This window comes from Apus apus, chromosome W, assembly GCF_020740795.1.
Source record: "Apus apus isolate bApuApu2 chromosome W, bApuApu2.pri.cur, whole genome shotgun sequence".
In the NCBI taxonomy this organism is placed as follows: Eukaryota; Metazoa; Chordata; class Aves; order Apodiformes; family Apodidae; genus Apus; species Apus apus.
In genome coordinates this window covers 104,098-125,000 of record NC_067311.1, presented here as the reverse complement: position 1 = coordinate 125,000, position 20,903 = coordinate 104,098, and the positions used below count along the sequence as shown (strand labels likewise).

Sequence of the window (20,903 nt, the reverse complement as noted above, 5' to 3'; positions counted from 1 at the left end):
TCTGCTACCACTGGCAAGGACACCATTTAAATTCCCTTCAAGAAACAGTGTTTTCCCAGTGGAAGAGACACCCAAGTGTCGCGTGCAGCAACAGATTTCCCACTTCAGGGCCAATTTTTGACTGAACCACCTTGGATTGCAAAGAACCACTTTATCCTGTCACTAAATCCCTATATTTACACCCAAAGTTATTTATACATCTCCTCAGGCTGGATGGGATTCACTTACCTGCTGCCTCCGGGCAGGAAATTCACATTTTAAGAACTTCTGGTCTCATTTATTGTATCAGTTGCTATTTCTATAACATCAGAGGAAAGGCAGAAGAAAGGAGTGGGGAGAGGATCTTCTGCTTAAGAAGAAATTTTGAATGGAGACAGGAAACATTCACCTCATATTTTGACAGACAAGGAATGAGGACAACCCCATTTAGAAGGATTTTTAGAGGGTGATGTGTTTCCAGGCACCGTGGGTTCCTCCACCAACGGGGACACACGCACGTCTCTCCTCGCTGGTCCTCTGGTATGTCTATTTTTTTGTTGTTTTTTTTGAGAAATTCCTTCCTTTCCTTGATTTTATTAAAAATTCAGGTCTTTCATGGAGAGCAGGGAAGGAGATGAAGGATGTGGAAACAGCCAAGCCAGTAGAAAGAGCTGCTTGACCAAAGAGACATTGAGTTTTCATCTGGGGTCTTTAGAAATCTGGATTTTTATTACTTCTTTGCTACTTTTAAGAACTTTTTTAAAAAATTAAACTTAATCATTAGTCCACAAGTGGCTTCAGGGAAATATTCAGCAAATTCAAGAGAGTGCAGCAAAAGTTGGGTAGAATCCTCTGTGAAAACAAGGAGGAGGAAAAGAGATGGAACACAATTCAGAAGTTAAAATTCAGGCAGGATTTGGGGGGTGTGCAAGAGTCTATAGAAAGGAGGGGGGAAAAGAAACAATCCCAACCCTTTCAGGCTTGCTTTGGATATTATACAGCTGCACAAAAGCCAACCTTTTTTGGAAGGGAAGTCAACTCTAAAGCTGAGAAAAGCCCTCATTGTTCTCTGGTGTGTTTCAACCAGAGCTGAATGTGATGATATTTTTGAGCCTCAAATCAGAGGGGTTATTTATACCCCAAGGACAAGTCCTCACACCCAGGTCAGTTAATTCCCCAGAAAACTGCACTTCTTAGGTCTGAAACTACTTGTGAATTCCTTCAAAGCAAAATAAAGGATCTTTCTTCATCATCCTGCCAGGAACACCCTTTTCCATCCAGCTCTCCCATCATCTCCTCGTGGTTCCTGGCCATCAATCCAAGCCCAGCCTTGTCCTGTCACTCTGTCAGCCTGGCCCAAGGAAAAGCTGCAAAGCAGGCAAAATCCCATTATTTGTCTTACTTTGTAGTCCAAACCAGTGCCTGGCAAACTGGGATCTAAGGAACAGAGGTGGTCCAGCAGTGGACACCACCACGATCTTCAGCTCCCTACTGCTGAGCTTGGCGTGTCCTTCCCCGTTGGGTGGGGACAATGGAGTAGATGGGGGACAGGGACAGACAAATGGGAGCAGAGGGATTCAGAGAAACACTCAGCATTTGATGGGGCAGCAGCATCTTCTGGAGAAAGGGAGGACCTCTCAGAATGCCTGGCACCACTTCGTGGTGTGAGGAGCATCGCTTGGGACCAAGCTCTGCCAGAACATCCTGCAGAACTGGAGACAAGGATAACATCTGCAAAAGTGGGATTTCCAGGAGTATGGGAGCAAGGGAGACCTGGGCTGTGGGGCACATCTAATCCCTGGACACCATCTCCCCCTGGGTTGTGGCAATGGGCAAAGACAACAACAAGATGTTCACAGACACCTTCAGTTTTAAGCCCACTCTGCTCAGCTCCTCCACCTGCTTTGAGGCTCACGATGACACACAGTGCCAATCAAATTCAGTCCTGGGTGAGAGAAATACCTCAACCCTCCACAAGCCCCGTGGACCCCGTGATGGACACCAGCCAGGGACCCGAGGTGGGCAACAGCAGGATGGAGGCACGACCCAGAGCAGGAGAGTGCAAGACATGGTGGGTGAAGTTTCTGCTCGGAAAGTCTCTTGCTTCTTTGGGGGCCGTGCAGCGAGGCCACAGTGCCCTCTAGTGCTGCAGAGCTCCTCTTTGCCACCAGCCCTGTCCCCATGGCCACCAAACATCAAGCCAACCTTCAGAGCTGCTAAGTAAGCCACCCTCGTCCTTCCCACTGACCCTCTTAGCACACCCCAAACCCATGTCTCTGAATTCAGCAGATCCAACTGGGGTGTGAGAGCACCCCAATGCTTCCCATCCTTCCAGAACCTCACCACAGGTCCACCACTCTCCAAACAACAAGGGAACCTGGCCCCAAACTTGCCCAGCAGACCAGTACCAGCTCCAAGAACCACAACAAAAAAGGTATCTCCGTGTCTACCAGGTTGAGAAGAGATCCCCACGAATTATGAGCCAACATCACCAAGTCTGCTTGAACTGGGTGACAACCAGAAAAATAAAACCAGTCCTGAGAAGGGAGAGTCCATCTCATTTGTTACAACCAGAAACCAGCTCTGAACCCTAACAATAATAATATGAATAAAAATATTGATAATGGAAACATCAAAGCTCTTGGTCATTTCCCTGATGTTTCTTTTGGAGGGAGTATGGAGAAGCCCATCATCATCTAAAAAGCCCCCAGGAAGATCTCCCCCTTTTTGCACATCCAATCAAAACCATGGGGTTTAGAACCTGGTTCAGGGTTCACAGGGACTGCCAGAGCCCAGGTTTGGACCTCGCAAGAACCTGTGAGCTGATGACCTGCGTGGAAAATAAGCCAGCCTTGGTCCAACCCTCTCCTCACCAGTGCTTTGGAGATGGCAAGGGTCTCATCTGCCTTCCTTGCTCAGTGGTGGCCTTCACTCCGATGCTGAAGGGGTTACAGGTGACCACACCTCCTTTCCCCGAGGAGGTGGTCGTTGTCAGTTGGGTTAAATGCCACAGAAAGACCATCCGTGACTGGCAAGTCACTGCAAAACAAAAGCTTTTTGCTCAGCAGTGGAGATCTGACTCCCAGTCCATGGTGACCTATACTCAAGTAAACTTTGGCTCCTTGACAGGGACTTTCCACAGTGGTTTTAGCAGTTACAGTATTGGAAAGACCCTTGGGATACGGGAAGCTGGCTTGTTAGACTAGAAACCTTCTCTGAAAGCAATGCCATGCCTGCATGTCCTGGATGGAGTCCAGCAGGAACTGGGGGCGGGGAGAAGAAATTCCCCTAGTCTGGAGCTCCTAGGGAGCCACCTACAACTTGTTCCTAACTGTTTGGTGGACACCTAAAGGATAGCAGGGTCAGAGCTGGAGAGTGGCCAGAAGGACATACAGCACATGGAGCACACCAAATAGATTGAGCTGATCTCTCCTGGTGGGAGGGGATGCCAGACACGGAGAGGAGCCCACCCCACCTTCACTGGTGCAGAACAGTTTGCTGAGAGAAGGCCATGTTGTTTTGGACAAGGTTCTGAAAGAGGAGGGATCTGGGCTGGCTAATGTTGTCAGAGAATGTAGGGAGGCAACTAGGAAAGCTAAGGCCTCCTTGGAACTTAACCTTGCAAGTCAGGTTAAGGACAATAGAAAGGGCTTTTTCAAATACATAGCCAACAAAACTAACACCAGAGGCAATATAGGCCCACTGCTGAATGAGGTGGGAGCCCTGGAGACAGAGGATTTAAAGAAGGCAGAGGTGCTGAATGCCTTCTTTGCCTCTGTCTTTACTCCTGCAGGCTTTCCCCAGGAGCCCCAGTCTCATATAGCCCCAGAAGAAGTCAAGATAGAGGAGGAGTTTGCCCAGGTAGATGAGGATTGGGTTAGGGATCAGTTGCGTAATCTGGACATCCAGAAATCGATGGGTCTGGATGAAATGCATCCAAGGGTGCTGAGGGAGCTGGCGGAGGTCATTGCTAGGCCACTCTCCATCATCTTCGGTAAGTCATGGGTAACAGGAGAGGTGCCTGAGGACTGGAGGATAGCAAATGTCACTCCAGTCTACAAGAAGGGCAAGAAGGAGGACCCGGGTAACTATAGACCGGTCAGCCTCACCTCCATCCCTGGAAAGGTGATGGAACAACTTGTCCTTGGCACTATCTCTAGACATATCAAGGACATGGGGGTCAGCAGGAGCAGTCAGCATGGTTTTACCAAGGGTAAGTCATGTTTGATTAACCTCATAGCCTTCTAGGAGGAAATTACTAGGTGGATGGATGATGGTAGAGCAGTAGATGTGGTCTATCTTGATTTCAGTAAAGCATTTGACACTGTCTCCCACAGCATCCTTGTAGATAAGTTGATCAAGTATGGGTTTGATGACCAGGCAGTGAGGTGGATCAAGAACTGGTTGAAAGGAAGGAGGCAGAGAGTTGTAGTCAATGGGGCAGAATCTAGTTGGAGGCCTGTGACTAGTGGAGTCCCTCAGGGGTCGGTACTGGGACCGGTGTTGTTCAACATCTTCATCAACGACCTGGATGAGGGTACAGAATGTACCCTCAGCAAGTTTGCTGATGACACCAAGCTGGGAGGAGTGGCTGACACACCAGAAGGCTGTGCTGCCATTCAGAGAGACCTAGACAGGCTGGAGACTTGGGCGGGGAGAAACCTGATGAAGTTCAACAAGGGCAAGTGTAGAGTTTTGCATTTGGGGAAGAAAAATGTCATGTACCAGTACAGGTTGGGGGCTGACCTGCTGGAGAGCAGTGTGGGTGAAAGGGACCTGGGGGTCCTGGTAGACAGGAGGATGACCATGAGCCAGCAGTGTGCCCTTGTGGCCAAGAAGGCCAATGGCATCCTGGGGTGCATTAGAAAGGGTGTGGTTAGTCGGTCAAGAGAGGTTCTCCTCCCCCTCTATTCTGCATTGGTGAGGCTGCATCTGGAGTATTGTGTCCAGTTCTGGGCCCCTCAGTTCAGGAAGGACAGGGAACTGCTTGAAAGAGTCCAGGGCAGAGCCACAGAGATGATGAAGGGAGTGGAACATCTCCCTTATGAGGAAAGGCTGAGGGAGCTGGGTCTCTTTAGTTTGGAGAAAAGGAGACTGAGGGGTGACCTCATCAATGTTTACAAATACGTAAGGGGTGAGTGTCAAGAAGATGGAGTTAAGCTTTTTTCAGTGATGACCAGTGATAGGGCAAGGAGTAATGGATGCAAATTGGAGCACAGGAGGTTTAAGGTGAATATCAGAAAAAAATTTTTTACTGTGAGAGTGACAGAGCCCTGGAACAGGCTGCCCAGGGAGGTTGTGGAGTCTCCTTCACTGGAGACATTCAAGACCCGCCTGGACGCCTTCCTGTGTGATGTACTCTAGGTGACCCTGCTCTGGCAGGGGGGTTGGACTAGATGATCTTTCGAGGTCCCTTCCAACCCCTAGGATTCTATGATTCTATGATTCTAATGAGAACTGCTCAACCTTGTAGGGCAGAAAGAGCAGGCGAGAGAGGACACGGAGAGGATGAAGACTCTTGATGGTGATAGTAAATAACACCATCCCAAGCAGAGAGCTGCCCCTGAGCTCCAAAGAGACCTGTTTCCCTGCAACCACCACCCTGGATGGGTCAGTGATTTGTAGGGTGCAGGTGCAAGCCCTGACATCAGTGCTGGACACCAACCTCCTCCCCTTGCATGGAGAGTGACAGGAGAGAAGATGCTTGCCCATGATCCACCCTTCTCCCCCTGGACATATGGGTTGACTTTGTCTCTCTTTAGGCACTTACCATGACTGAACAAGTCCACATGTGAGCTGGTTCCTCTGGGCTCCTTGCAGAGCCAAGAAGGAAAGGACATGGTTATCCTCAGAGCCAACAGGGAAGGTACATGGGTACCCTCAGATGGGAATCATCCAACTTTCTCTAGACCTCTACACTGAGACACAACAAATCATGACCCTGTGTTCATGCCTCTCCTACACGAGGAACCCCAAAGTCACCATCCCAGGTTCAGGTCCCACCTTTACTCACACAATCTCCACACTGAAGTGTAAGGTTTGACTTGGAAACACTTGTCAACGAGGAGGGATCCCAAGGAGAGTGGGCAAGGACACCTGTGAGGTGCCTAAATTCAGGTGGGATCCCAGCAAGGTCAGGAGTCCTGGTGCTTCTAAGACTGTTTGGACAAAGTCCAACGGTGCTAAGAGGAACATGAACAACTCACAGAGTCTACCTTTCTCCTAAGGGGTTGCTCCACTGTTTCTCATCCAACCAGGAAGCTGGATGACAACTGTAGCCAGAAGAGAAACAAGCAGTTTATGGTAACTCCAAGCACATGACAAGAAGGGTCCAAACTCAGTAAGGAAATAGGAGGAGATGAGCTGAGAGGCAATGAAGATGCCCAGCCAAACCAAATGAATGATGTCCTCCAAGTAGCACCAGGAAAACCCAGCAACCCTTTCAAAAGTGTCACACAATTTCTACCTGCTAAAATGCACCATTTGGAGGAGGGCAGGTCCACTCTGGAGGCACAAGCCCAGCAACCTGAAAGCCAACAACCACTAGATGCCAGCCCAGAAACCACCTGGGACATGTCCCAAAACTCTCTAGTCGAGTCTATGAGAATTCATAGCATGTTCCCTGTGACCTATCATGGAAACATAGAATCCCAGACTGGTTTGGGTTGGAAGGCACCTCAGAGATCATCCAGTTCCATCCCCCCTGCATGGGCAGGGACACCTCCCACCAGACCAGGCTGCTCCAAGCCCCATCCAACCTGCCCTTCAACACTTCCAGGGATGGGGCAGCCACAGCTTCTCTGGGCAACCTGGGCCAGGGTCTCACCACCCTCACAGCAAAGAATTTCTTCCTCATATCTCACCTAAATCTCCCCTCTGCCAGTTTTAATCCCTTACCCCTTGTCCTCTCCTTGTAAAAAGTTCTTCTCCAGTTTTCCTGGAGCCCCTTCAGGCACTGGAAGGTGCCCTAAGGTCTCCCTGGAGCCTTCTCTTCTCCAGGCTGAACACCCCAACTCTCTCAGCCTGTCTCCAGAGCAGAGCTGCCCCAGCCTTTGGATCATCTCTGTGGCCTCCTCTGGACTCTCCAACAGCTCCACATTCTTCTTGTCTTGGGGGCTCCAGAACTGGACACAGTGCTCCAGGTGGGATCTCACAAGAGCCATGCAGCCTCCTGCATCCTTTGTGAGCTTCACAGGGAGGACAGAGTGTATCTGAGAGGACATGACCACTTGGGCTGTGTTCTCTGGTAAGTGTAGAGTTTGCCAAGGGCTCTGAAGTCCATATCCAGGACAGGGGCTTTCAGCTGTGATCCATTCAAGCCTGAAAGCCTTTCCAAGCATTTGCCAAAGGGAGCAAAAGCAAAATGCAGTGACTCAACCCTCCCCGTGACACCTTCATGACACCAAGATGGTGAGATGGTCTCCTCCAACAAACCAGCTGAGGTGAAAGACTGGCAGAACACCTGAGCTGCACCTCTTGAGTGCAGCAGCCAGCCACCAGAAAGCAGCTCTTGTGGATGGGGAATACTTCTCTTCCCCAAGATGATTTTCTTCCAAAGTCTCTTCTTTTTTTGGCCAGCACTTTGGTGAATCTGTGCCCAAGTCCAACCTCCTGGGAGTAAGGAAGGATGAGGAGGTTACAGCTCCCAAGCTGAGCCAAAACCTCATGCACCCTTTAGCCACGAAGCCTTCAAAACAAAGCCCCTTGAGCAGGAAAAAACAAGCATCTCAGATGAACCTTCAGAAGATGGGGCAGGAGGAAACTTCAAAAGAGCAGTTCTCCACAGAATACCTCCCGGCGCCGAAGAGAAGCCAGATTTCTCTGCCCGTCCATGGCCACCAGATGGCAGAGCAGGCCAGCCCAGAGCACCTCCGAGGAGAGGATCCGCCAGCTTCTGCCTCCAATTGCAACACAAAAGGCATTTTGCCCTCAGACAGTGATGAAGAAAGAGGGTTTTGGAGGGAGCGGAGGTTGTTTTGGGGTTTGCTTTTGTTCTCACCTTTCACCCAACAGGCACAGGTTTCCTTGCAACATTTTATTACAATCGGTTTCAGCAGCAAAACTCACGTCTATCCCTTTTTGCCCAGGGAAGTTGTGGAAGCCCCATCCCTGGAAGCCTTCAAGGCCAGGCTGGCTGGGGCTCTGAGCAACCTGATCTAGTGGGAGGTGTCCCTGTCAAAGCAGCAGGGTTGGAACTAGATGATCTTTAAGGTCCCTTCCAACCCAAACCAGTTTGGGATTCTATGAATCTCTAATTCTATATTCATGTCCAGATATCCAGAATATTCTGCTGGAAACATGAGGGGCATCACTGTACCTCTCTGTATCCATACAGACCTGGATGTAGACTGGAAATTGGTTCCAGATTGATGTCTTCTTCTGTCCATCACACCATTAAAGGAACCTGAATTTCCAAAGCAGCCTGCTAGTAAAACTCACTGCCTCTCTCAAACTTGATGCTCTTCACCCTGCTACAGCATCTGAAGCACATTCAGCAGCCATTTGCATCTGAGTCACACTGGAGAATGCTTGGACCAGCCTGGTTGTGCTGGAGGACACTTGGACCATCCTACTCATGCTGGAGGATTCTCATACCAGCTCCTCCATCCATGCACAACTGCCCAAAGGAACCCATGAGATCTTAAACACAGAGAGAATCAGTCTTCATGTGTCTCCAACCTGAGAAGCTTCAGGATATGACACAAACAGAACCACACCGTGGAAAAGCCCCATGAAAGGTTAAAGATCTTTCTTCTGTAGGTTCACAGTAATATTATCCCTTCTGCCCCACTCGCTGTGCTCCACAGAGCCTTCCAGCATCTGAAAGGCCTACAGGAAAGCTGGGGAGGGACTTTTTAATAGGGCTTGTAGTGAGAGGACAAGGGGCAATGGATTAAAACTGGAAGAGGGGAGATTGAGGTGAGACACGAGGAGGAAATTCTTCACCGTGAGGGTGGTGAGACCCTGGCCCAGGTTGCCCAGAGAAGCTGTGGCTGCCCCATCCCTGGCAGTGTTGAAGGGCAGGTTGGATGGGGCTTGGAGCAACCTGGGCTGGTGGGAGGTGTCCCTGCCCATGCAGGGAGTTGGAACTAGAAGATCTTTAAGGTCCCTTCCAACCCAAACCAGTCTGGGATTCTGTGATAAACATACACACAATCCACAGGGGAAACCTGGGCAACAATTTCTTTTGGAGGTGTCAGGAGGTGCTTTTCAGAACCTCCTGTCCTAAATATATGGTCCCTCTGTTCAGGTGTGCATGGACACATATCTCCCAACAAAGTCTGCACTGTAACTGCCCTTGGCCAGCACTAAGGTTCCCAGCAAGGCTTGATGATACCACCATAAAGGACCATAGCTCTGTGTATCCAGCTCAGGCTTTCCCACTTCTGGGGAGGGTTCCCTAAGGAAGGGAGCTGCTGGAGATGTCCTCATCACCTACCTGCCATGCTGGAAGGACTTTCTCTATGTCATTCAAGTTGATACCATCTCCATCTTCATATTTCCCTTTTCCAAGCCTGTGGCAGGAAGAAAACAAAACCAAAACTGGGTGAAAACTCACTGGAACCAACATGAATTTTCTCTGACAGCACATGGAGAAGATTGGTTCCTACTGCAGAGGAACCTCATGAAGGCTTTCTGAAGGGAGTGCATGGTGCCTCCACGACACCCCCATGAGGGTACAAAGCCACAAAGACAAAATTCAATGTTTCTCCATCTCCACTTGCACCATCTACCACCATGTTCAAATGCTTTTGGGACAAAACCCAAACAGTCCTGAGCTGTACGGTTGGGTGAGTCAGATGAAATAAAACCAAAAGCACAGCCCACCTGGAAAAAAACCAACCAAACCATCATCAATGAGGACACAAGAAGGTAATGAGAAATGTTTCCTTTGGTTCATTTGTTGGTATCCACAGGAGCTCCTGGTTCCCCTGCTGAGAAAGGTGTTGGTGAACAAACAGAAACACTTACCAGACACCAAACAACCATCCATATAAATACAAACATCCAATTTGTAACTCAAAAAACATGGAGTAAAAAGCCAAGCACTGACAGACCAACCACATAAATGGCAGCTGAAGGACTTGATTCCATCAAGAAAGGGAAAAAAAATATTCCAAAGACAATGACTAGTTGGATGGAAAGAGCTTGTCATGATCCAGGAGAAGAAAAAATGGTCAACAGATAAAATCCTTCTGCATTTATAAACCATTGAGGTGAACTGTTGTTATTATGCAAGAATAATAATGAGGTTTTTGGTCAATTAGTGACAAGGTATTGTTAAATAATAGATATTAGAAAGAAATTTTGATAGCAGCAGGTGCCTAGAAGTCAGAGAACCACTGATCTTGGTGGAACTGAAGCAAATGGGGTAAAAAAATGCAGAGAAACAGCCTGTGCTAAAGCTTGAAAACCAGCAAGAGAAATGGAAACACTTAATTTAATTAACACCTTCATTGATTTCTGGGTGATCAGTGGTGTTTAGGACTTGGCTTTCCCTCAGAGATGAAATAGTGATTGAGTTACAAAGGGAAAAATATCATAGAATCACAGGGGTTGGAAGGGACCTCTGCAGATCGAGTCCAACCCCCCTGCTGCAGCAGGAACACCCAGGGCAGGTCACACAGGAACGTGTCCAGATCGGTCTGGAAAGTCTCCGGAGAAGGAGACTCCACAACCTCTCTGGGCAGCCTGTCCCAGGGCTCTGTCACCCTCACAGGAAAGAGGTTTCTCCTCCTGTTGAGGTGGAACTTCCTGTGTTGTCACTTGGTGCCGTTTCCCCTCGTCCTGTCACAGGCACCACTGAACAGAGACTGGCCCATTCTTGACACCCACCCTGCAGAGATTGAGAGACATTCATCAGGTCCCCTCTCAGCCTTCTCTTCTCCAGACTAAACAGCCCCAGGTCTCTCAGCCTCTCCTCATCAGGCAGATGTTCCAGTCCCTTCATCATCCTTGTAGCCTCCCTTGGACTCTTCCCAGCAAATCCCTGTCCCTCTGGAACTGGGGAGCCCAGAACTGGACACAATCCTCCAGATGTGGTCTCACCAGGGCAGAGCAGATTTCCTTAACCACTTCACTTGGATGATTCAATGTATCACTAGACTCAGGATCTGCAAATCATAGAATCCCAGACTGGTTTGGGTTGGAAGGGACCTTAAAGATCATCTAGATCCAACCCCCCTGCATGGGCAGGGACACCTCCCACCAGACCAGGTTGCTCCAAGCCCCATCCAACCTGCCCTTCAACACTGCCAGGGATGGGGCAGCCACAGCTTCCCTGGGCAACCTGGGCCAGGGTCTCCCCACCCTCACAGCAAAGAATTTCCTCCTCATGTCTCACCTCAATCTTCCCTCTTCCAGTTTTAATCCATCCTCCTCATCCCATCCCTCCCTGCCCTTGTCCCAAGTCCCTCCCCAGCTTTCCTGGAGCCCCTTCAGGCACTGGAAGGTGCTCTGAGGTCTCCCTGGAGCCTTCTCTTCTCCAGGCTGAACACCCCAACTCTCCCAGCCTTTCTCCAGAGCAGAGCTGCTCCAGCCCTCTCAGCATCTCCGTGGCCTCCTCTCCAACAGCTCCATGTCCTTCCTGTGCTGAGGGCTCCAGAACTGGACACAACTGCTGTTCCAGCACCTCTTCCCCATGTCTTCCACATGAACCATGCCTCCAATCTAGCATTCCCTCTGCCAGGGAGAAGTTAGAGACCTTGCTGGAGAGCAGGGTACCAGGCTGATGACACTCACCCTTCTCTGTCTATGTGAGGCAGTGGGTGTTTGGAGGTGTTTCTCAGCTTCCTGTGAAATTGGGTGAAATCTAATTTTTCAGGCTGCAAGTCCCACGTCGCCCCACTAGGAGAGAAAAAAAAACAACAGGGCAAAACAAAGAAAGAAAGTCCACAACTAATTAAACACCAGCCAGTTGAAGAGCAGAGGGCACAGCAGAGCCTGCAGATGAGGAAAACTGGTACTTCTGGAGGCACCGTTCCTTGCCACAGAGCACATGGATGTAGGCCTCCAACCTTCAAGGTTCTGCATCACATTTCTATTGATTTCTTAGATGTTTTTGGAGATGCTGAGCTCCTCCTGTTCCTTGCTCTAAACCCACCATTTTGATGTATGATGCAGCACAATGGAGCCCACACCTTGCTAACTAGATTTCTTCTCTGGATCAAGGGGGTATCACAACAGGTAGGTCTGGTCCATGCAATGGAGATGTTCTCTCTGGCCCTCTACAACCTGATGGCTCCAGCAGCCTGGAACAAGTCCCAGGTGGGAGCTCAACCCCTGGAGACTCTTGCAGTGCTCCAGGCACAGAGAGAGATGCATAAAACTGGACAGAAAGCAGATTCCAACATTGTCCCCACATTGAAGCAGGGGATGAAGAGCTCTTTCCAGCAGCTTCAAAGCCAACACATAATCACATCTCCAGTTCATAGAAGAGCAAAATGTTGGACAAGTAGCTCAGAGCTGCCTCAACTCCTACCTGTGAAGCTCTTGGATGATTATAAATCATAGAATCATAGAATGGTTTGGGTTGGAAGGGACCTTAAAGATCATCTAGGTCCAACCCCCCTGCATGGGCAGGAACACCTCCCACCAGCCCAGGTTGCTCCAAGCCCCATCCAACCTGCCCTTCAACACTGCCAGGGATGGGGCAGCCACAGCTTCCCTGGGCAACCTGGGCCAGGGTCTCACCACCCTCACAGCAAAGAATTTCCTCCTCATGTCTCACCTCAATCTCCCCTCTGCCAGTTTAAACCATAACCCTCCTGGTTTCAGCTGGTTGGACTTCAGACCCATCCAGGGGCATCTCCTCAGCACGTAGGATGCTTTAATTAGATTAATTGTACTTAGTGCCACGGGTTAATTGGGGATGGGGAAGAGGAGAAGCAGTGACACGAGCACAAGCTTGGTACTCACCAGACCCTGGGTATGAGTGGTCAAAAGCTAAGAGAGGGCAGAGTCACCTCCCTCTTCAAGTGCTTTAAATCATCTTACCTGAAGGAGTCAAAGGTGTTGGCAGCCCAGATGTCCGTGCCCAGCATGTCCAGGGAGGTCTCCTTGTTGCCATTCTAGGAGGGAAGGAAAGGTGGTTACTTGCCAGAAGGCTCGTGGTGCTATCTGGACCATGGAGGTGGCCCAGCTCCAGGTGTGGACTTTTCCACTTCCCTGTGACCTCAAGCTCACTGTAACACAGAGTCCCCTCACCCACTGTAAAAGTGCACCATGAAGGCAAGGAGTGACACAGTTTCAGCCCTGGGGACACAAAGCTGTGGACAACATGGAGCAGAAAACGTGTAGGCTCAGCTTGGACTCCAGTCCTGTCCTCCTCTCCCACTGTTCACAACTTCCAAGTCCCACCAAGGTCCAATGGGCAGGCTGACATCCCAGTCATGAAGACACCCAGCTTCAGAGTCACAGACCAGTTGAGGTGGGAAGGAACCTCTGAAGCTCAGCTGGTCCAATCCTCCTGCTCAAGCAGAGCCACCTACAATCAGATGCTCTGGAACACATCCAGATGGCTTTTGAATATCTCCAAGGATAGAGCTACTCTTCACCAACAGCCACCAGAGCTTGCTGTTACTAATCAGGATGGGGAAAGCTGTCCTGCTTCCTCAAGGAGTCATGGTGGCACCACTTCCTCTAACAACAGGCAGGGGACATCAGAACCCTGCACCATTCCACCTCATGCACACCAGCAAATGAGTTCCCAAGGTTATTCTGGCCCCTGTCCCACCAACACTAAAGTGATGGTTCCTTCACCCAAGAAGCAAAGACATGATGGTAAAATCAGGTGGGAACTACAGGAAAACTCCAGCAAACTGCAAAGCACCTTGAATTTCCCTGTGTAGCTGCTTTGGGCAGAACCAGTGACCCAAAGCAAGAGCATCTAAAGCCAAGACCTCACACATGCCCTTCATGGCAACTTTGAAAGTCATCAGCCTACACACATCCACTCCAATGAAAGGGAGCTGCCCTCTCCACCCTTCAAAGGTGAAGAAATAAAACAGGTTGGATTTTGCCAGGACCATTCAAGAAACCAGACCTGACTCAGACTCATATGGGATGAACACAGAAGAATTGTTAGAGGGTCCCAAAACACCATTTCCCCCCCAACATTTCTTACACATAGATTATTTCAATATTTCAGCCCAAATGGTCCCACTCTGGTGGAACAAATGCTGGAGAAGGTGGCTTCCACATATTCCCCATCCTCTAACTTCTGCCATTTCCAAATATTATTAATAATAAAAACTGAGGAACAAAAAAACTCATGAAAATTTGACTTCTTCGTGAAGCCTCAGACCTCAGTCTGAGCACCTTCCAGTGCCTGAAGGGGCTCCAGGAAAGCTGGGGAGGGACTTGGGACAAGGGCAGGGAGGGATGGGATGAGGGGGAACGAATTAAAACTGGCAGAGGGGAGATTGAGGTGAGACATGAGGAGGAAATTCTTTGCTGTGAGGGTGGGGAGACCCTGGCCCAGGTTGCCCAGAGAAGCTGTGGCTGCCCCATCCCTGGCAGTGTTGAAGGGCAGGTTGGATGGGGCTTGGAGCAACCTGGGCTGGTGGGAGGTGTCCCTGTCCATGCAGGGGGGTTGGAACTGGATGATCTTTAAGGTCCCTTCCAACCCAAACCAGTCTGGGATTCTATGATTCTATAATAAGACTTTAAAAAAGCCAATTTTCAAATCCAGGGACATAAAATAAATATTGTGTGTGTTTAAAAGAAAAAGGGACTTGTCTCCTGTTCCCCCAGGTCTGCAATTATAACCATCAGCAGTTTTAACTGGAAGCTCCCCATGACCCAACCTTCAGGTTTTGATGAGCAGATTCTCTGCAAAGGGGTTAGTATTGCCAAAAATTAATTAAGCCAGCAGGAATTATGGTTGAGAGACAGACTGATGAGAACCACACAAATACCCAGAGCAGGTCAAGCTGATCCTACCCCCAGGATGGTTTAAATGCACATCCACAACCTCTGTCCTCCAGCTCCTGTGAGCACACTTCATTGTGCACATCATGCCTGGTTGAACACGAGCCAGCAGTGTGCCCAGGTGGCCCAGGAGGCCAATGGCATCCTGGCTTGTATCAGGAATGGTGTGGCCAGGAGGAGCAGGGATGTGATTCTCCCCCTGTGCCCAGCCCTGGTGAGGCCTCACCTCCAGTCCTGTGTCCAGTTCTGGGCCCCTCACTGCAAGAAGGATCTGGAGGTGCTGAAGCAGGTCCAGAGGAGAACAACAAGGCTGGAGAAAGGACTAGAGGGAAAGTCTTATAGGGAGAGGCTGAGGGAGCTGGGGTTGTTTAGCCTGGAAAACAGGAGACTCAGGGGGGGACCTTCTCCCTCTACAGCTCCCTGAAGGGAGGTTGGAGTCAGGTGGGGACTGGGCTCTTTTTCCAGGCATCTAATAACAAGACAAGAGGGCCTGGCCTGAAGCTGCTCCAGGGGAGGGTTAGGTTGGATATCAGGAAGCACTTCCCATGGAAAGGGTGATCAGACACTGGGATGGGCTGCCCAGGGAAGTGGTGGAGGCACCATCCCTGGAGGTGTTCAAGGAAAGGCTGGATGTGGCACTTAGTGCCATGGTCTGGCTGCTGTGGTGGTGTTGGTCATAGGCTGGACTTTATGGTCTTAAAGGTCTTTTCCAGCCTTGCTGATTCTGTGATTCTGCTCCATCCAGCACTGCTCAACCCCTGGAGCTCCCACACAAACACAGGGATGGACCACGCCACCGGCCACGTGGATGCTGGCTGTTTATCCATGGATGCAGCTTCAGCAAATTCCTCACAAAGTTGGCATTTGCAGGCAGGCAGCAGCTTTTCAAAGCCCAGCTCAGTGTCCCACTGGTTCCTCTCATTGCTCCTCATTCCCATCCTCCAGCAACCAACCAGAAACACGACACCGTGCTCCTGATCACACGATTGCAGCAGCGTTGGCTCATCCCTGGGTTTAGCACTGGGGTAGGACAATGCCAAGGAGCTGCTTGAGTCCCTGGTGGAAATTCAGGGATTATCCTGTGTCATGTGTTCCTTCTTAAGCACTTTTCAGTTTTAGCTTGGAGAAGATTCCCCCACCTTTCCTCCTTCTCAGTTGCCTACAACTCCTGGCAGTGCTTTGGTGGAAAACAAAGAAGAGAGAGAGAGACTGAGCTGTCTGAAAAGGTTCTGATTAAAGGTTTTCTTGTTGAAAACAGCAAGTTTTCAGAAGAAAGAGATTTTGAGGGGCCCTGAGCAACCTGGGCTGGTGGGAGGTGTTCCTGCCCATGCAGGGGGTTGGAACTGGATGATCTTTAAGGTCCCTTCCAACCCAAACCAGTCTGGGATCCTATGACTTTGGCCACCGGCTCCAAATCTCCCAGAGCGTGTCCATCACTTCTGGCACAACCCATGCTCATATGTGCAGAAAAAGAGCAACCTCAAGAGGAGAGAGGAACACAGAGACTGACTAAAATGCACAGAAGTCCCTGGCTTGAGTTCAAGGAAAGGACTTCAAACCAAATCCAAAGCACATCATTGATCTCTTTTGAAGGCCAGGAAGACAACTCCCCATCTAGCCCTGCTGACAGCTCCCATGGAAATCAGATGGACTGAAGGTCATAATTTAAGACTATCTATATGGTGACCACTCCCATATCAACTTCTAATGAAGACTTGCCAAAAAAACCCCAATGACACATATCTTCATTTCTCCAAATGAAATTACTCTAGGACTTCAAATCAAGAGCCTCATTTTCTTCACACCAAACCAGCTGACTAGGGACTTCTTTGCCAATATTATTGCCACATTTCAACAGACTTCTTGAAGCTGCAGAACAACTACAGCCCTCAGCAGCCAGGTCACACATGACATCTGAGTTAAGTAGGCCTCTGAGGTGTCCTTCATCATCGACCCACACCCTACACACACACAAAACATGTTATTAGGAATGTGCTTCTGGTAAGTAGCAAGCAAAGGACACGACTTCAGCGTGTTGCTACCAGGTGCACCTTGGATGATTGCCTGAACTGGCTGCTTCTCCTGTGTCTGCCAGACCTGGATCCAGACCCACTCCTGGAACCCAATCCTGGCCAGGATCCTGCACTCCCAGTGCTGCTGTGATCCCACTTTTCCTGGAAACAACAAACATCTCACCTTGGTCAAGGGCAATGCTGTCCTGCACCTGCAAAGAGCACCAACCTGAGAGCTCCAGCTCCCAGACCACAAGTGGAAGCACCTACAAAACCACAGCCATGCTCAGCTCCTTGATTTTGAGGCTCTCCTGGAATCCTTTAACATACTCTATTTACACATTGCAAAGGGATGACATTGTGGGAGGCTTTGGTGAAGATAAGATTTCTCTTAATCTATGGACAGGGGAAAAATAATTCTTACCTCCTCTATCTTAATGAGGATTAATTAGGCACATTCATCAACCTCACATCCTCCAAATTTCCTCAAGGGCATTTGGACCATGCCCTTAACAACATCCTTTAACTTTTGGTCAGTTCTGAATTGGTCAGGCAGTTGGATTAGATGATCATTGTAGGTCCCTTCCAACTGAAATTTATCCTACCCTATCCTATCCCCTGGGAGTGTTGAAGGGCAGGTTGGATGGGGCTTGGAGCAACCTGGCCTGGTGGGAGGTGTCCCTGCCCATGCAGGGGGGTTGGAACTAGATGATCCTTAAGGTCCCTTCCCACCCAAACCATTTTATGATTCTATTCTGTTCCATATCCTTAATTTCTCTCCCAAGCCCAAATCAACTTCTCCATCAGTTTCCCCCTCTGCTTAGCCCACTGGTGGAGTCCAGCTTCTCCTACACCTGAAAGCCCTCAGAGTTCACCAGAAGATACATGACACAAATGACTATTTTTGCCCATTAAGGAGCTGTGTCCATTGTTCTCCTTTATTCTCTTGACACTTGTGCTGTCAGCAACCTGCAGGTTTCTTGTTCAGCCACTCCATGCAAGATGAATCATCTGAAAACCAGAAGAACTCACCTGTCTAGTTCTATCTACCCAAACATCTCACGAGGTGCTTGGGAAGAAAGGTGGATGTTGTCAGGGTAATTGCTCCAAAAGCTTTGCTTAGAGGCTTGGGAAAAACCTTTGAAGTGATCTAAAATGATTAAAACCCCATGAAACCACAGAGTGCAGAACATTCAACTCTTTCAAGTACTCTGAACATCTGGGAAGAGCTGACACTGAAAGAGGGTTTCTGATGTCTCAGACATCCTCATGGGGCTACCTGAGTCCCTGCAGACACTGCCATGGGCAAGGGCAGAGCCACCTTGGCCTTCAAGAACCAAAAGGACTCACCAGTAGGGCAAGGTGTGGACTCTGCTTTGCATATGACAGCCAAGTCCAGGTCACAAATTTAGAGGCACAGTTCAGGTCCCAGCTCTACCACTACCACCTGGCTTGGATGGGGCAGGGAGCCAGCCAGCAGCACAGCAGAATTAAGCTCCCTAGGGTGATGCTACCCAGAGGTCCAGGATGTATCTTAGGGCATGTGAAACACCTATCTACCCAACATGAAGGATTGGAAGCAAAATGCATCAGTATTGGCTTCTGCTGCACGTTCTCCATCCTCAAACCCAGGAAGTCTCAAGGAAGCTCAAACATCCTGTGGTTACTACAGCCTAAAATCAGTGTTGGCTTCAAAAGAGGAGGTCAACTGGTGTCCTGGTTTGAGCCAGGATGAAGCCAGTTTTTCTTTTGCTGATCCTTTTTTTCATTTCAGTGAGCTTTCTTCAACTAGCAACTGCGTGTTCTGCTAGGTTGATAAGACACTGGAATGTTTTTGTAATTGCTGGGCCCTCAAGGTCGTGCCTTTGCTCTGCCGGCTCAGACACTGCGGGGGGATCTGTGGCCCCCCCGTGGGAGGCTGGGTTAGACGAACAGCAAAACTGGCCAGAGATATTCCATCCCATATATCTACGTAGGCTCGGGGGAAGGTCGGAGATGACAGAAGAAAACTTCCTTCCTTCCGGCTTCTCTCTCTCGCCGCTTCGCTTCGCCTCTCTGTCTGCCTTCCTTCTCTCTCTCTCTCTTTCTTTTGTTCGTGGCCGGCGTCTGGGAAAACACCACCTGCCCATCATCGTCGACCTCAAGCCCTCCTGACCCTCGTAACTCTCTGCCTTTCTCCAGGAGCAGCTTCGGGAGTCCTCGGGATTGTCTCGTCTGAGGGGAGTGCTGGGGGAGTTGCTGGGGGTGGGGGGAGGCGAGAGGCTTCTTCCACACCTTTGTATAATCACATATATATATATATATATATATATATATCCTCTCATATCACACATTAGTATTCTAATTAAAGCTGCACGGTTCAGTTTTCAATCCAGCCAAGTCTCTCTCTTTTTCTCTCTCTCTTTCCCTACCTGGGTGGGAGGGGATCGAGAGCATTGTTGTCAAACTGAGTCAAATGTTGACAACTGGTTTTCAAGTTGTATATAGATGAAATTTGAGAGGTTGTGGTTATTCCCATGAGATGTCACACCAAGAGCAACAAGAACTTTCTTTCCCCCTCGCCACACTGGGACCTGAATCTCCTGATGGTTGAGAAACACTGAGTGGCAATTGTTAAAATGGCATGGAAGGAAAGAATCCTTGATCAATCCCACCTGTGAGATACAGGAAGGTGGTTGCTTCAGGAAGCCTTGAGGAAGAGCAAGTCTTGCAGCCATCCTGAGGACTGCAAATCATCTTCTTTGATGTGGGAATCACAGAATCATAGAATGGTTGGAGTTGGAAGGGACCTCTAAAGATCATCAGGTCCAACCCCCCTGCTGCAACAGGAACACCCAGGGCAGGTCACACAGGAACGTGTCCAGATGGGTCTGGAAAGTCTCCGGAGAAGGAGACTCCACAACCTCTCTGGGCAGCCTGTCCCAGGGCTCTGTCACCCTCACAGGAAAGAGGTTTCTCCTCCTGTTGAGGTGGAACTTCCTGTGTTGTCACTTGGTGCCGTTTCCCCTCGTCCTGTCACAGGCACCACTGAACAGAGACTGGCCCATTCTTGACACCCACCCTGCAGAGATTGAGAGACATTCATCAGGTCCCCTCTCAGCCTTCTCTTCTCCAGACTAAACAGCCCCAGGTCTCTCAGCATTTCCCCATCAGGCAGATGTTCCAGTCCCTTCATCATCCTTGTAGCCTCCCTTGGACTCTTCCCAGCAAATCCCTGTCCCTCTGGAACTGGGGAGCCCAGAACTGGACACAATTCTCCAGATGCGGACATCCCAGGATACCACTGGAAAGATGCACACTGCTGAAAAGGGGGTTGGGAGAAATGAACTTCCACCATGCAGGTGTTTGAACAATTAATTACCAATTGATTGTGTCCTACACGATGTGCATCTTGTTCATCTACACATGGAAAAACTTCTGTGCCAAATGCTACAACGGGACCAAGTCAGTGTAAACACCCTCTGCTTTCAAAGACACATTTGAAACATCACCACCAACTTTTGGTCGTGGTTGCCTTCAGGCAACCTCAGGCTATGCAAATTCCAGAAATGTGGCTGGTCACATTAAAACCCTTGTGAGGAGCAGGGAGATTTTTAAAATAAAAAGTGTTGAATTAAACATTATTGAAACTTCACAGATATCACAGAATGGTTTGAGTTGGAACGGACCTCAAAGATCATCCAGTTCACTTTGGCTCTGCTCCTTCCTTCCCCAGGTCCATGTCTACCTTCCTGAGCACTCCAATCTGGTAGGGTACCTGCTCACTGCTTTGGTAAAGGCACAGCAGAAGGGACACCAAACATGATTTGGAGCTCTTCTCCCATCAGGAAAAAACAAGGTTTTATTTATACTTGGGCTACACTACAGGATCAAAGGACCTGATGGGCTTGGAAGTAGGAGGTTAAGGCTACAAGATCTTTCTAGACTCACCAGGAAAGGGCCCAGCCTGCGTGGTTGTGTTCCCCTCAGACAACATCGTAA

The 20,903-nt window shown here is 49.4% G+C and overlaps 1 protein-coding gene across 2 annotated transcripts in view; it reads right to left on the bottom strand.

Annotated features, from left to right (window-relative positions):
- The window catches only part of CTIF (cap binding complex dependent translation initiation factor), a 149,783-nt gene that overhangs the window by 77,308 nt on the left and 51,572 nt on the right, over positions 1–20,903 (bottom strand). For both annotated transcript variants that reach the window (XM_051641715.1, XM_051641716.1), the window contains exons 4-6: positions 12,976–13,049; positions 11,722–11,826; positions 9,419–9,494 (exon numbers count right to left, since the gene is read on the bottom strand). In XM_051641715.1, coding sequence (XP_051497675.1) covers positions 9,419–9,494; positions 11,722–11,826; positions 12,976–13,049 — 255 coding nt within the window. The remainder of the gene's footprint in view (positions 1–9,418; positions 9,495–11,721; positions 11,827–12,975; positions 13,050–20,903) is intronic.